Below are 16,634 nucleotides of genomic sequence, written 5' to 3' on the forward strand. Positions count from 1 at the left end.
AAATTTATATAAATTTACTTATTTAAGTTTAAATATTAAAATTTATATAAACTTACTTATTTAAGTTTAAATATTGAAATTTATATAAATTTACTTATTTAAGTTTAATTTATTTATATATGTATATATAAATAAATTAAACAATTAAAATTTATATAAATTTACTTATTTAAGTTTAAATATTAAAATTTATATAAACTTACTTATTTAAGTTTAAATATTAAAATTTATATAAATTTACTTATTTAAGTTTAAATATTAAAATTTATATAAACTTACTTATTTAAGTTTAAATATTGAAATTTATGTAAATTTACTTATTTAAGTTTAATTTATTTATATATGTATATATAAATAAATTAAACAATTAAGATTTATATAAATAATTTAGTTGTTATATAAATAAATTAATATATTATAAACGTCGACTTTTATATCTACACAATGAAATATTTAATTTTCGTCAGACAAAAGTGCGAAAGCAACATTATTTCACAGTGCTACCTATTTGTTATTTAGTTATCTATGTCATTTTTGAAGTGAGTCACCGTAGCAATCAATATGTGTTCACATACCCGTATTATAAGTAAAATTTTCACTCGGCTCGAGGATTATTCCACTTCGCGATGCAAATGGCTTAAATTTTCATCGAACGGCTCGCGAAGCGAACGAAACGCGACACGTCGTTCGTGTCGAAGTTTATAATGCCCCGACGGTCGAACGCTTCCCCGTGGTACGTGGCAGAGAGAGAAAAATCGTGCGAGGAAGCACGGCAAAAAAGAAAGAAAGAAAAAGAAACAAACAAAAAAAAAAAAAAAAACACCGCAGTTGTGGTCCGTAGACTCTTCTCGAGAGGGAGATATTTTTTTTTTTTTTTTCTTTGCCAGTGACAAAACCAAAAAACGGTAGCATGTAGCCACACCACATCGAGATAGAGAAAGAGAGAGATAGAGAGAGAGAGAGAGAGAAAGAGAGAAAAAAAAAGGAAAAAACAGGTACTGTGTGTGCTGAGTCGCGGCGCGCGTGTGTGTGTACACGCGTGTGTTTTACACTTGTGTATTTATAAAAAATATATATATATAGATCTATACAGAGAGAAAGGTACAGAGAAGGGAATGCCCCGTGAAAGAACGGTAAAGAAAAGAAAAAAACGCGAATATCTCGTCCAAGACACAGCCTGGGCGAGATACATTTTAAACTCTCCTGAGAATTTTCGACGAAATTTTACGATTCGAAAAAAAAAAAGAAAAAAAGAAAAAAACAATTGGAGACGTTCCCTTTCTCTGTGCATCGACGTTCGTCGTAAAAATCAATCAGGTGTGGTGCTGTTCACGCTCGATGTCCTCGCGGGTGCCACTCAAAAAACACATCGGTGAGGCAAAAATACAAAAATACGCGTCGGTGTGTCTCCCTCTCGCCGAATAACACTCAGCTCGTTTCGATAAAAAAGAAAGGAAAAAAAAAAATATATATATATAGATATGTATATATATGTACGTGTTCGTCGTTTGTATTGGCGAACTTGTAAGCGAAAGACGACCGCCACCAAAAAGCTCGTCGGGGGATGAAAACGAAATAAAAGACGACCCGAGGTTTTTCGCGTTAACCTGTCAATTGTGTTTGAGGAAACTTGTGTTAAATTATAAATTAAATTCGAAGTTTATTATTGCAAGATTTGCACTTCTAGATATTTATTTATTTTAAAATAGAGCAGCGTGACAATTGCTTTTAAAATATCTATCGTTAGAATGAAAGAAGAAGTTTGTCTGGCTTAGTTCGGACTCGACGATCTTCATTGTTCTCAAACTAAAAAGCAATTTCAATTTTTTAAACATTTATCGCAAACATTACGTATTTGTTTCTTCTTGTTTTTTATTTAAGGAAATTAAAAGTGCTCAAAAGTTTCTATTCGTTGAAGATTTTTCAAACGTGCACATTAAATTGCATTTGCAGGTGTGTATTCACTTCGCGTCACTGACGAGAATGATCTTTCAGTTTCAATTACACAGTTAACAGGTTAAAAACGAAAATCATGTTCCTCGTGCCTCGCTATAATATTCTAGGAACCGGTGTGCCCGAGGAATATCGATTGGCGCGAGGAACACGCCGACGGAGACACTCGAGTCGATTAAAAAAAAAAAAAAAGAAAAAAATTACCAACGGAGAAAGTAACCCCAGTATTAAAAAAAAAAAAAATGAATGCAAACGAAGGATACTGGAACTTAAGGCGAAAAAACCGCGCGAATCCCGGTGCTTCGTGTGCTCGCAAATAGTCCAATGCACCGGGTTTCGTGCGTACAAGCGAAACCAAGGAAACCAAAAGCGTTAATACCAAACGAGAGTAAAGAAAAAGTAGGGTGCGGTCGTTTCGGTGAAAGGGTGGCTTCGTCCGATCGGACACATACTACTGCGCCGATATATATATACATGTACATATATAATTGGGAGGAAACACACATTTCGAAACCAGAAACGACCGCTGTCTCGTAAAAGTAGAATTTCCTGTAAACGTCAGACGCGCGTCGACGCATGCGCAGAGTCGCGATTTTCAGTTGCGCAGGTGCGTCCAATCGAAAAGTCTCTGGCGCATGCGTCAAAGCGCCTCTGCGCATGCGCCTGACGTTTGAAGGAAATTTCAACTTAACTCATTGGGCGAGCAAACTATATTCAACATTTAATTATGTTTGAGTACTTAAACTTTTGATGCTGGAATATACTTGAATAATGATTTTTAAATTTCACCAAATTATAGATAAAACAGAGAAACATTAATGACAAAGATATTGACACTAGGGCTGCTAGAAACGTTCTTATACTTTCCAGAGATTTGAATGACTTTTAACAAAATATGACTAAAAGCTCGTATAATTCATTGAATTGTAAAATACCTGCTGCTTGAAAGACAAGAACACAATCGATCTAATTATTTCTGAATATTCTCTCAGTTCAAAACTTGATTCGACAAATGTTTTTATCTAATGAAACTTCAAATGTGAATACTATCACCTAACCTAAAAAATCAATTGCAACCAAGGACATTGGCCCACGATGAGTTAAGCACTCTGACAAAAAAAACATTTCACCGCGGGAAGAAACCGAAGAAAATCCCCAAACCAGAAAGTAACCGCAAACGAACCAAAACCAACTGAACGAAAACAGATGAAAAAGAAAAAGAAAAAGAAAAAAAGAAAAGGGAAAGGTGGTAGGCGTGCCGCTTACCGGCGGACGTCCTCGACTTGTTCCTGGGCTTTTGCTGCTGCTGCTGCTGCGCGGACGGCGAGCTCGGCGTGTTGGCGTGCGCGTGACCGACCAACAACTTCGAGTCGACGTTTACGCCGGCCACGCCGGCCGCGTTGCCAGCACCGGCGGCGGCCGCGGCCGCTGCCGCCGCGTGATGCCCGAATATACCGGTAACCGCGGTCCCGTTGTGCGGATTGTGGGACGAAGACGACGAAGACGACGAGGAGGCGCCGTGATGATGGTGATGGTGATGATGGTGGGTGGTACTAGGATACTGCAGGTGCTGGTACATGTTATAGGCGCTGGTTGCCGGGTCGTACTGGGATCCGGAGGTGGCGTGGTGGGTGTTGGAAGCAGCGGCGGCCGCGGCCGCGGCTGCGGCGGCGGCTGCGGCCGCGTAACTGTCCCTGCACGACGGTGAGCTAGCGCCACCGCCGCCACCACCGCCACCGCCGCCCGCCCCCACGTTGTTCCCCTGATACGCCGCCTCTTGCTGCTGTTGCTGCTGTTGCTGCTGCTGCTGCTGCTGCTGTTGCTGCTGTTGCTGCTGTTGCGCGGTGCTCGCCTGTTGGCTGCCGGACACGTTGCCCGATTGGTTATTACCTTCGCGTTGCTTCACCTGGCCGGTCCCTCCGCCGCCGTTCCCACCGGTCCCGCCGTTCCCCGCGTTCGTCGTCCCGTTGTGCTGCTGATGCGGCGGCGACGGCGCCCCGTGATGGTGGCCGAGCATCACGCTTGGCTTCACGTCGCAGGAACTCGCGCCACCGGCGCCAAGCGCGTCCTGATGATGCATGAACACGCCCATCGCCGCCGCGTGCGCCACCGCCGCTTGGTACTCGCTGCTCGCGCCGCCACCCAGCCCCGACAGCGGGTTGCTGGCGTTGTTGTTCGTGTTGTTGTTGTTGTTGTTGGCGCTGCTGGTGTTGTTGTTGTTGTTGGTACTGCTGGACGTGGTGCTGGCGGTGATGCTGTCGGGGGTGGCGTCTTTCGGCGGCGTCGGCGGGAATGAGAAGAGGTGGTGACCGGTGCCGGCACCGCCGTGACTCGACAGGCTGCCGGTGCTCGGTGGTAACGAGGAACCAAGGGGACTCTGCGGTTTGTCGTCGCTGATCGCGCCGCCGCCGGTCGAGCCGGTGCTCGTCGGGAATCCCCACGGTGTTTTCGACGTGTCCGCGCCGCTGCCGGACAGCCACGGGTGCAACACCGAGCTGTGGAAGTGCGGCCGACAGACCTGGCTCACCGGGCCGCTCGTCACGCCGCTGCCCGACATCCTTGCTGGAAGAAGAACGAAAACAGATCGTGAAACTCTTGAATTCTCTACGTGTTTCTTTGCAGAGGTGTCGTTTTAACCCCGAGGATGGAAATGTGGCGAACAAGTTTCAGGTTGATGGCACTTAACTGACAAATGCGACATTTAGACGAAGAGGTTTAGACGCCGCTGACTGACTGATTTTTTTTTTTGACACAAGTCTGGTACATAGATGACTTGCGTGTAACACAAAAATATCGTTATGAAAGAAATTGAAAACTGTATTCTAACTTGTTGTTTGAAGTGAACTGGACACTCTAATCAGTACACGTATGATGGCTTTTCTGATACACTGGGTTCTAAACCTGTTCGCTATGTTTTCACCCTTGGCATACTAAGCGAGATCCAATACACATCTTTATGCAGTTCAGTTAACCGACTACTGAACCTCGGCGTCCAGTGCCGGAGTCATTTCTGACTCACACGGATATCCCGATACTGTACAAAGTGTGATCCTCACAAACATGGTGACAGACTCATATAGAAACATGTAGAAGTGTAAAGAACAAATAATAGTCACATGTATAATAAAGTTATTTACAGTTATGTCATTTACTGTCAGGAACGTCTTGTGCAAATTGAGCGAAAGAAGAGGGAGAAAAATTGCTCGCTGGCAATAGAGGCACTGCGTCAACAAATAGAAACAAGTAATAAAAAAGAAGTAAAATAATAATAATAATAACAGTAAATTAATAATAAAAATAGTAAAATATCAGAATAGTGGTAAAAACGAAAGTCTAAATAGTAAATACAAAAATAATGCAAAATGCTAGATACAAAAAATAGGATAAAATACTAAAAACAAAAATGACACAAGCTATTGAGCACTAAATATTAAAATACTAAAGCAATAATAAAAACACTAGAGTATGAAATGAACTTTAAAATGAAAGAAAATTGCTTCGATCTTGCTGCCTTTCTTTTTCAGAACGTTACCAGAAACTGATTTTTTTCGTCTCTAGTCGTCGTCATTTTGGCAATTTGGCAAACACATGGCGCACATGATGCTCGTGCGTTAGTGCAAGCAACTCTCAGCACAGGTCAAAACTGTGACTCCGGCACAGGGTTGAAATATCTCGATGCGCTTAAATGGATTAACCGTAAAATGTGATGTATAAAGTTATTATCTCATTGAAAAATATTCAAAATATAATTTTCCACCCAGATTTCCATTCACGGATCTTCAACTTTACCAACAATTGTAAATTACCACAGCCATAGCCTGACGATGCTACTTAAGGGATTAATTATAATCATACAATTACAAACACTCGTCAATATCCACAATCTCGTTACCAGACTTATCTTCTACGGTTGTTTCTCATCCCTTACGTATTAGAATCGAATTCACGCGAAAGATGACGCCCATCTAATGGCCAGACATCTTCGAACAACGCACAACACCAAGGGAAGAAGAACCTGATTGGTTGGTCGTAGCGGGATGATCGTAAGAGTAATTGCCGAGGGAAATCTGAATTACGAATGTGAAGCGAGGGTTTATCATCCCCTCTCCCTTTGACATGGCCAATTGTACGTTCACTCTTTCTACAGGGTGGTCACTGAGAGGCTGAACGACATAAAACAAGAAGAACTTTTACAAACTCGTCTTTTAAATTTTTTAAATTATTATTACTTTATAAATTATTATTACTTTATAATTATTTTATTACTTTATAATTATTTTATTACTTTATAAATTTTTTATTACTTTATTGGAAATGTAAATATAATTAATGGACTTTTTAAGTATAATAATTATATTTATATAATAATTAATTATATTTATTATATTTATAATAATTAATTATATTTATTATATTTGTTATATTTAAAATATAAATATAATTACTCATATTATTAAATAATATAGTAATAATTGTAATAATTATATTTATTATAATTTATATTATTTACATTTTAAATATAATAAATATAATTATATAATATGAATATAATTAATGGACTTTTTAAGTATAATATTTATATTTACATTTACTTTATCATAGTTATTATATTTATAACATAAATATAATTATTTATATTATTACATAATATAGTAATAATTATATTTATATTTAATATAAATTATTTATATTACTATATAACATAGTAGTAATTATAATAATTATATTTATTACAATTTATATTATTCATACTTACAAAATTAACATAATTTTAAATAACAAAATATAATTATTTATATTATACAATATAATAATTATATTTATATTTAATTAATTATGTTTATTATACTTATAATATAAACATAATTATTTATATTATTACATGACATAGTAATAATTATAATAATTATATTTATATTTAATATCAATTATTTATATTATTATATAACATGGTAATAATTGTAATAATTATATTTATTATAATTTATATTATTTATATTTATATAGTCAATAACATAAAATATAATTATTTAAACTATTATATAATATAATAATTATATTTATTACAATTTATATTATTTACATTTTAAATATAATAAATATAATTATACAATATGAATATAATTAATGGACCTTTTAAGTATAACAACTATATTCATATTTAATTAATTACATTTATTATATTTATAATATAAACATAATTATTTATATTATTACATGATATAGTAATAATTACAATAATTATATTTATATTTAATATAAATTATTTATATTATATATTATAATAATTATATTCATTATAATTCACGTTATTTATATCATTTATATTTTAAATATAACAAATATAATTATACAATACGAATATAATTAATGGTCTTTGGAAAAACAACATCACTCAAGTGACCACCCATTTTTTTTCCTGCTAAAAAAGAATACACGCTCTTCCGAATCCCTTTTCTTCAGTTTCTTCAACGAGCCACCCTGTGTATACCTTTGTCTTTTGTGCATCAACAGTGACTCCGCCTCTAGCCAAGTATAATTAGCCCACCCGATTCATTAACGATTTCAACGGCAATGCGAATCCAGGATTCGCTCGCGTTTCCTCGAATCATCGCTTCTCTTCTCCCCTCCTCCTCCCCCCCCCCCTCCCACACCTCTTGGTTTCCGCGAAAAGGAATATCGTTTCGTGCAAATTCGTGACTCGGGGGCGCGCAAGCAAGCCTGCTTACGTCGGGAAACAAGTTGGACGAGCCGGCGATCGATATATCGAATGGTTCTTGCCGGCGTTGTGCTCCGCCACCTTGGCGGCATACGCTGATAACGAGAGAATGTTTTGCCAAACTACGTCGTCTCTCTCTCTCTCTCTCTCCCATTCTCTGTCCTCTTCCGCCGCACGGTTGAATTACGAGCATTAATTCGAGCTTCGAGTCGACGTCACGCTCCGTATTCCTCCGGCGAAAATTTATAGCCCACAATCCGTACACACACCCACGACCTCCTCCTCCTCCTCCTCCTCACTCTCCGGAGTTTCGCCGTTTTCGAAAACCGGATACCGATGCCAGCGAGAATCTCTTTGAAAGAGAGCGAGGATTGAGCGTTCGAATTCTGATGAATTATTAAGGTTAGAGACTGTTGATAATGTCTGGAGTAGTAACAATGGTTTGACGAATTTTTGTATATATTTGCAGGTGACGAATGCATTAATTATTGCGAAGACGAAAGAGGAAGATCTGGATACTGTCGAAACTGAAAATATCAGTGATTAGGAAATATCGATTCTACGCGCAATATTTTTAAAATAAGAGAAGCAGAAAAAATTTTATATATATATACTACCAAACATATATATTATATATATACTACCAAACGTATATATATATACCAATTATATATATACTACCAAACGTATATATACCAATTATATATATACTACCAAACGTATATATATACCAATTATATATATACTACCAAACGTATATATATATACCAATTATATATATACACTACCAAACATATATATACTAATTTTGTATATATACACTACCAAACATATATATACCAATTTTGTATATATACATATACTACCAATTATATATATATATATATATATATGTATACTACCAATTATATATATATATACGTATACTACCAATTATATATATATATATACGTATACTACCAATTTTATATATATATATACGTACACTACCAATTTTATATATATATATATAACTTCGAAGATTAATTTGCTGAAAGAACATTTTAACGATGAAAATTCTATTAACTTACTAGACACTTTCTAAAGTTGCGTTTACAATAGAAATGACATCTGCTGATCGTCTGAAAATACTCTATCAATTGAACGATTAAAAATCGTTTCAATGGTGCCTGCGCGAGAAAATTCTGAATCGCCACCGGCGATCGATCAAAAAAATCGCACGATGCGAACGAGATTTAGCCCAAGAACAAATTAAACGAATGAAAGAACGAGCAAACGAACGGCCGTTAAGTCAGAATTGACGCGGCGATTTCGAGTGAAAGATGAACATCGCCCCGGTTGCAGAAAAGTCGTCTAAATTTAGGAGCGCGAAACGTAATACGAAGAGGGGCCCCGCGACGAGGCAGCTGCAGCGTCACGCAATTAATCGAATGCGGCGAATGCTCCGCCTGTAATTGGATCTGCTGCATTAGACCGGCGGGAAGTAAACAAGAGAGAGAGAGTAAGACATCTTCTCTCGGCTCTCGCGATGGCCAATTTTCGCAAAAATCACGCGCGGCCTTTTAGTTTTTTTTTTTTTTCTAACGAGCCAGTTAGAGGCCGCCGACTGCTGCTCCATCCGTCAGTAAAAACGTTCGCGTTACGGGATATTTATCTCGTTGATGCTCCTCTCTTCACTCTCAACAGACCTCAGCCCCTCTTTTTCGTTCGTCACTTTATTCCCGCGCCGCTTTTTGCGCCATCTGTCTCGCAAATCGTTTGCACGTCGTCTCTCGTAAATCCACGGAACATTCTCCTCTCTCGTTTCTTTCGAGTTATTTCTTTTTTTTTTTCTTTTTTTTTTTTGTCGATCGAATTTCGTCGGAGGGAACGAGACCAACAAACGTCACGGCGACGGGAGAAAAATCTCGTGAGGACGGAGTTCCTTAGGCGTCGATCCCCAAGGCGGTGGTGTTTCGAAAACAGGTCGTCTCTAATATGGCGCCGCTTTTGCATCACAATGCCTTTTTTTTTCCCCTCCTGCTTTTCACTGATCGTCGAGAATTTTCACACTTGCATCCGAATTTTTTTTACTACCAGAGCAAACGAAAATTTCCTCCTATTACTGTTATTAAGTTAATAATTAACAATAGTATTATTGTTAATTATAAACTTAATAATACTATTATTAATTATTAACTTAACTTAATAATACTATAATATACTATAATATATATACTATGTAATATACTATAATAATACTATAATATATACTATATATACTATAATATACTATAATATATAATTAACAATACTATAATATACTATACAATATACTATAATATATAATTAATAATACTATAATATACCATATAATATACTATAATATATAATTAACAATACTATAATATACCATATAATATACTATAATATTTAAGTTATAGTTACAATGTATTTTATTATAACTATAACTTAATTAATAATACTATAATATACCATATAATACACTATAATATATAATTACTAATACTATAATATACCATATAATACACTATAATATATAATTAATAATACTATAATATACTATATAATATACTATAATATATAAGTTATAGTTGCAATATATTTTATTATAACTATAACTTAATAATACTATTATTAATTATTAACTGTTAAACTGCAATTCGCGAAGAGCTTAGTTTCACAAATTTATTTCTTACAGAGAGATGAAGTTTAATATAATTGTTTTGAACAATAATTTTTGTGATCGTAATTTTCTTCTGCATTTCAGTTCATGAAGTTCGACATCGACCTCTTCGGAATTCATATACGTGAGCCACGATGTTTTTAATTTGTCCAAGAGTTAATCACAACGAGAGCTTTAAAATACTTTATTATTTAAGTTTATTATTATATTAATACGTTTATTATATAAGTTTACTATTATTATTATTGTATTATAGTAAAAAAACACATGTACAGAATAGCTAATAGGATTAGTAGAATCATCTTATGTTTTAATCGTGTCACATTAAAAGATTCAAAACATTTCAATAATGATATTCTCAATTTCATGTCACACGCATGTTATACGTGTTAATGCTATGTTTATTCATATGTAATATATAACAGAGTCAAATTAAGTTAGCATTTGGTTATCAATTACTGATCCGTAGATAGTAACAAACGAACAAAATTGCATCACCTACAATGAAAGAGGCGTAGGTATTAATTTAGGATAATATTCGAATACCTAAGTCATAGTTTACTCTGCAACTTAAAATACATTCAATAACAATCTTCAATTAATAGCATCCATCTATAATATAAAAAAAAAAAGTTACGTTACCAATCGAAGGAATTGTACACGTTAGAGTTAGGTTAATATTATCTCGATATCCGCGGGTTAGCCTTAGCACCGCGGATCCCACTGTGTTCGAGGAATGAAAAAAGCGTCATGGAAACCAGTTTTCGCGGAAGGAACCGAAGATTTCATCGACTCGACGTCCTCGCTCTAGACGAGGCACCATAACGATCGAACCAACGATAACAACGCGAGAGAGAGAGAGAGAGAGAGAATCTACGCGCGATCCAGATCGAAACCATTAATCGCTTACTCGATCGCGACGACTCCCTCGGCCAGACTACGCCTACGCGCGCTGAAAATATTCGATCCAATAAGTCACCGGTTGGGTATACGACATTCCGGCTGTTAATATGATAATTGACTCGTCGGTTGAATATCTAACAACCGGATCGGGATACAACGACGCGGCGAGGCTTTTACCGAGGCGGGGGTGAATTCGTTTCGATTCCTCGGCGCGATGTACGAAAAAAAAATGTATTTGGCGTGGAATTTCATTCCGCGACGCGATTAACCACTTGCCGCTGGAATGACGTGTCACGCCGAAAACTGCAACATTTTCTCAGTTTTAAGTATATCGAGACAGAACAAATAATGAATTTATTATTACTTCCTGGTAATTTCTATCCAGCGATAAATTGAAAGAGAAGACGAGTTATCGTATACGGTTTGTGGTCTCTCGTTATGGTCCGTCAACCAGTTGCTAAGTGCAAGAGGTTAACCTGTAATATCTTGCAGCATTTGAAACAAAATTATTGCAATGATTTAAAATAAAATTATTGCAAGTATTTGAAACAAAATTATTGCAATAAATTGCAGTATTTCATCAGTTGTAAGTATACCGAAATAACAAATTTATCACTTCTTGGTAATTTCTATCGAGTGATGTACCAATGAATTCAAAAAGAAGACAAGTTACGGTTGGTCTCTCGTTACGGTCCGTCAACAACCAGTTACTAGAGCAAGAGATTAACCTGCAATATCTTGCAGTATTTGAAACAAAATTATTGCAATAATTTAAAATAAAATTATTGCAAGTATTTAAAATAAAATTATTGCAAGCATTTAAAATAAAAATATTGCAAGTATTTGAAATAAAAATATTGCAAGTATTTAAAATAAAATTATTGCAACAATTGCAGTATTTCCTCAGTTTTAAGTATGCCGAGATACAACCCAGGCAAAAGAAATAATGAATTTATCACTTCTCGGTAATTTCTATCCAGTGATGCACCAATGAAAAAGAAGACAAGTTACGATTGGTCCCTCGTTATGGTCCGTCAACCAGTTACTAGAGCAAGAGGTTAACCTGCAATATTTTGCAGTATTTAAAACAAAATTATTGCAATAATTTAAAATAAAATTATTGCAAGTATTTGAAATAAAAATATTGCAAGTATTTAAAATAAAATTATTGCAAGTATTTAAAATAAAATTATTGGAATAATTGCAGTATTTCCTCAGTTTTAAGTATGCCGAGATACAACCCAGGCAAAAGAAATAATGAATTTATCACTTCTCGGTAATTTCTATCCAGTGATGCACCAATGAAAAAGAAGACAAGTTACGATTGGTCCCTCGTTATGGTCCGTCAACCAGTTACTAGAGCAAGAGGTTATAACCTGCAATATTTTGCAGTATTTAAAACAAAATTATTGCAATAATTTAAAATAAAATTATTGCAAGTATTTAAAATAAAAATATTGCAAGTATTTAAAATAAAATTATTGGAATAATTGCAGTATTTCCTCAGTTTTAAGTATACCGAGATACAACCCAGGCAAAAGAAATAATGAATTTATCACTTCTCGATAATTTCTATCCAGTGATGTACCAATGAAAAAGAAGACAAGTTACGATTGGTCCCTCGTTATGGTCCGTCAACCAGTTACTAGAGCAAGAGACTGAACAAGTTGAAACCTTTTCGCGGCTAGGCGGCGTATGTACGAAATATTTCTTCAATGCGGTGCGTTTTCTACTGCGTAGCTAAAAGCAACATTGTTATGCATTGAACATGCATGCTAATTTGTGGGGCGAGATTAGAGAACGATCGCGCCGCTGACTTTCGCTTCTACTTTCAACCGTTACGGTTCCATCAATGAAACACGGTGCACGATTTAATGTTCTTCTTTTGAATGTTGTAACATTGTCCATTTATTACTGTCCGTAATATGGCTAGAATATATAATATTTAATATTACAATATATATTATTATATATATTATATTTTAATATTATATTTTATATTACTATATTTTAATATTATTAAATTAATATTATTATATTTTATATTATTATAATATTTTAATATTATTAAATTAATATTATTATATTTTAATAATATGTAATATTTTCAGTACGTACATAATCTTTTTGCTTTCCATGTAAGTGTAAGTGTTTTGTAAAATTGTACTCGTTTTACAAAGTGTCTATTACAATCCCAAAAAATATATAACAGTATATAGAAACATGTAATATAATAGTATGTATAAATGAAAAATGGAAGGAAATATGAAAAAAAAAAAAAAGATTCTGAAGTATCGAATGTAATATATATGTACAATCGACTTGAGCTAACTCGAAAGATAACCTTATACTGAATCTCGATTGGTATTTACTTACTAACGAAAAGAACTGAATCATTAACTAGAGGTTAGTTAACATCCAGATATAGAACGAAACTAATAGGAATAATTTTTTCATATCTCAAATGTTTCTTTAATCGTCTGTAACGAGAAATATCCACTGATTCGCTTTTTTCGATTGTTACAAAATTAGTAACACATTTCAGACTGACGTGTCTGTATAATTCTCATTTCAGTCTTTAAAACTTCCGCTCGAGATCGAGGGAAAATATATCATACTCACGTTTTTTTTCTTCTTTTTTTTCTGGAAACGGTATGTACATTTTATTGTACATTTTATTGTATCCAATCAATTGCTCGGTAAAATATCGTCATATATACGTACCAGTTCATTAAACCACGTGTAATCCAATCCACCACGTGATATATGGACCTAACCTCACTCGTGCTATTCGTAATCACATTTCCTGCTACGCGGACGGATAAAAAGCACCTCACCAATTTGAAATATTACTGAAATTAACATTGATGCGAGAAATGCCCACTGTATCTTTTTTTTATACACCTTAATGTCACCAGTAACGAGAACCGATAAACCTGTTGCGCTGGAATAACATGCGACGTTGAAAATTGACAACAATTTCCCAGTTTGAAGTCCACATCGAGATATAAATACAGGAAAAATAAATAATAAATTCATTTATTTCTAAATAATTTTTATTCAGCCCACGTACCGATAAATTCCAAAAAAAGAGGACAAATTTACTCCACACGCTTCCGTCACTCGTTATAGTCCGCAGTTGTAGTAGTCAGCGCCAGCGTGTTAACTCGAAATTTATAGAGCAAGAACAAAGGAAGGGAACTTACCAACAGTGTCGGTCGAATTTTCCAGAGGTGCGAAATTTCCACGGTTCGGACGATTTTATTCTGAATAGAAAGTTAACAAGCGACACGCGGCGCCAGATATCTCTGCTATTCGACATCAAAGCGCGGCCACTCCAAATAATTAGCTGCCCCCGGGTGACTCTCTTTTGGCCAGCGGCGCGTTGCTTTTGTACATAGAGGCAGGGCGTCGCTAGAACGAGTACGTGTCAAAGGCTCGAAAGGATTCAAAGGTGACGCCGGCGCTCGCTTTCAAAGGACGAGAGAGAGAGAGAGAGAGAGAGAGAGAGAGAGAGAGAGAGAGCTCCTTTTCCCTATCGACACACACACACACACATACAGTGTACAGAGAGACGACGGGAGAAAAAAAAAAAAAAAGGAATAAAGAAGCAAGGAACCTGTCGAAAATATACGAATTTTCGCCAGGCTAATTCAACCCGTCCGGCCAATGGATAGAAATTGATTTGTGGCGGCCATTTCGCGGCCGCTTGTTTCCCATTCAGGCGAGATCGCGTCGGCGGATAAACGCGCGCGCGGCCATTTCATTCAGCGTGAACCGCGCGCGAGTCCAGGGAAAGGAAATCGCGGTGAATTATGCGCGGCTCCTCTCGCATTTGGTATTCCGCGTTCGCTTCGACGTTCTCTCCGACGCGCGTTTTCTAGAGCCACACACCACCACCCGGCTAATTATTCCCTCGTTAGTCCGCCGCAGGTAAGTCGTCGAGCGATCACCGCGTTTGCCTCTCCCCCGAAGTTCCCAAGATTGAGCCATCAGTCACCTTTAACCTCTTGCGCTGCCACGCGCGTCGAGAATTTTTTTCTCCCAAAATTGCGATATTTTCTCCGTTTTAAGTATATCGAGATATATATAACCCGGGCAAAACAAATGATTATTTTAAATGTATTACTTCGAAGTATTTGTCACTTCTGTCCAGTGATGGTACCGACGAAAGAAGAGAACCAATATACAGTATACGGTCGCTCGTTATGGTCCGCAATTGGTTGTCGGTACAAGTGGATAAGTGCCACGCGCGTCGAGAATTTTATCTCCCAAAATTGCGATATTTTCTCAGTTTTAAGTATATCGAGATATATAACAAACAAATGATTATTTTGAATTTATTACTTCGAAGTATTTGTCACTTCTGTCCAGTGATGGTACCGACGAAAAAGGAAAACGAATATACAGTATACGGTCGCTCGTTATGGTCCGCAATTGGTTGTCGGTACAAGTGGATAAGTGCCACGCGCGTCGAGAATTTTATCTCCCAAAATTGCGATATTTTCTCAGTTTTAAGTATATCGAGATATATAACAAACAAATGATTATTTTGAATTTATTACTTCGAAGTATTTGTCACTTCTGTCCAGTGATGGTACCGACGAAAAAGGAAAACGAATATACAGTATACGGTCGCTCGTTATGGTCCGCAATTGGTTGTCGGTACAAGTGGATAAGTGCCACGCGCGTCGAGAATTTTTTTCTCCCAAAATTGCGATATTTTCTCCGTTTTAAGTATATCGAGATATATAACCAGGGCAAAACAAATGATTACTTTAAATTTATTACTTCGAAGTATTTGTCACTTCCGTTCAGTGATGGTACCGACGAAAGAAGAGAACGAATATACAGTATACGGTCGCTCGTTATGGTTCGCAATTGGTTGTCGGTACAAGTGGATAAGTGCCACGCGCGTCGACAATTTTTTTCTCCCAAAATTGCGATATTTTCTCCGTTTTAAGTATATCGAGATATATAACCCGGGCAAAACAAATGATTATTTTAAATTTATTACTTCGAAGTATTTGTCACTTCCGTTCAGTGATGGTACCGACGAAAGAAGAGAACGAATATACAGTATACGGTCGCTCGTTATGGTTCGCAATTGGTTGTCGGTACAAGTGGATAAGTGCCACGCGCGTCGACAATTTTTTTCTCCCAAAATTGCGATATTTTCTCCGTTTTAAGTATATCGAGATATATAACCCGGGCAAAACAAATGATTATTTTAAATTTATTACTTCGAAGTATTTGTCACTTCCGTTCAGTGATGGTACCGACGAAAGAAGAGAACGAATATACAGTATACGGTCGCTCGTTATGGTCCGCAATCGGTTGTCGGTACAAGTGGATAAGTGCCACGCGCGTCGA

The 16,634-nt window shown here is 36.3% G+C and overlaps 1 protein-coding gene across 1 annotated transcript in view; it reads right to left on the reverse strand.

Annotated features, from left to right (window-relative positions):
* Nucleotides 1-3,136: 3,136 nt before the first annotated feature.
* The window catches only part of LOC122537853 (uncharacterized transmembrane protein DDB_G0289901-like), a gene marked incomplete at its 3' end in the record, with an annotated part of 23,705 nt that continues 10,207 nt past the window's right edge, over nucleotides 3,137-16,634 (reverse strand). Inside the window, exon 3 of the mRNA XM_043671462.1 lies at nucleotides 3,137-4,515. Coding sequence (XP_043527397.1) covers nucleotides 3,137-4,515 — 1,379 coding nt within the window. The remainder of the gene's footprint in view (nucleotides 4,516-16,634) is intronic.

The sequence above is a fragment of the Frieseomelitta varia genome, unplaced genomic scaffold (assembly GCF_011392965.1).
Source record: "Frieseomelitta varia isolate USP_RPSP 00005682 unplaced genomic scaffold, Fvar_1.2 scaffold_935, whole genome shotgun sequence".
Lineage (NCBI taxonomy): Eukaryota > Metazoa > Arthropoda > Insecta > Hymenoptera > Apidae > Frieseomelitta > Frieseomelitta varia.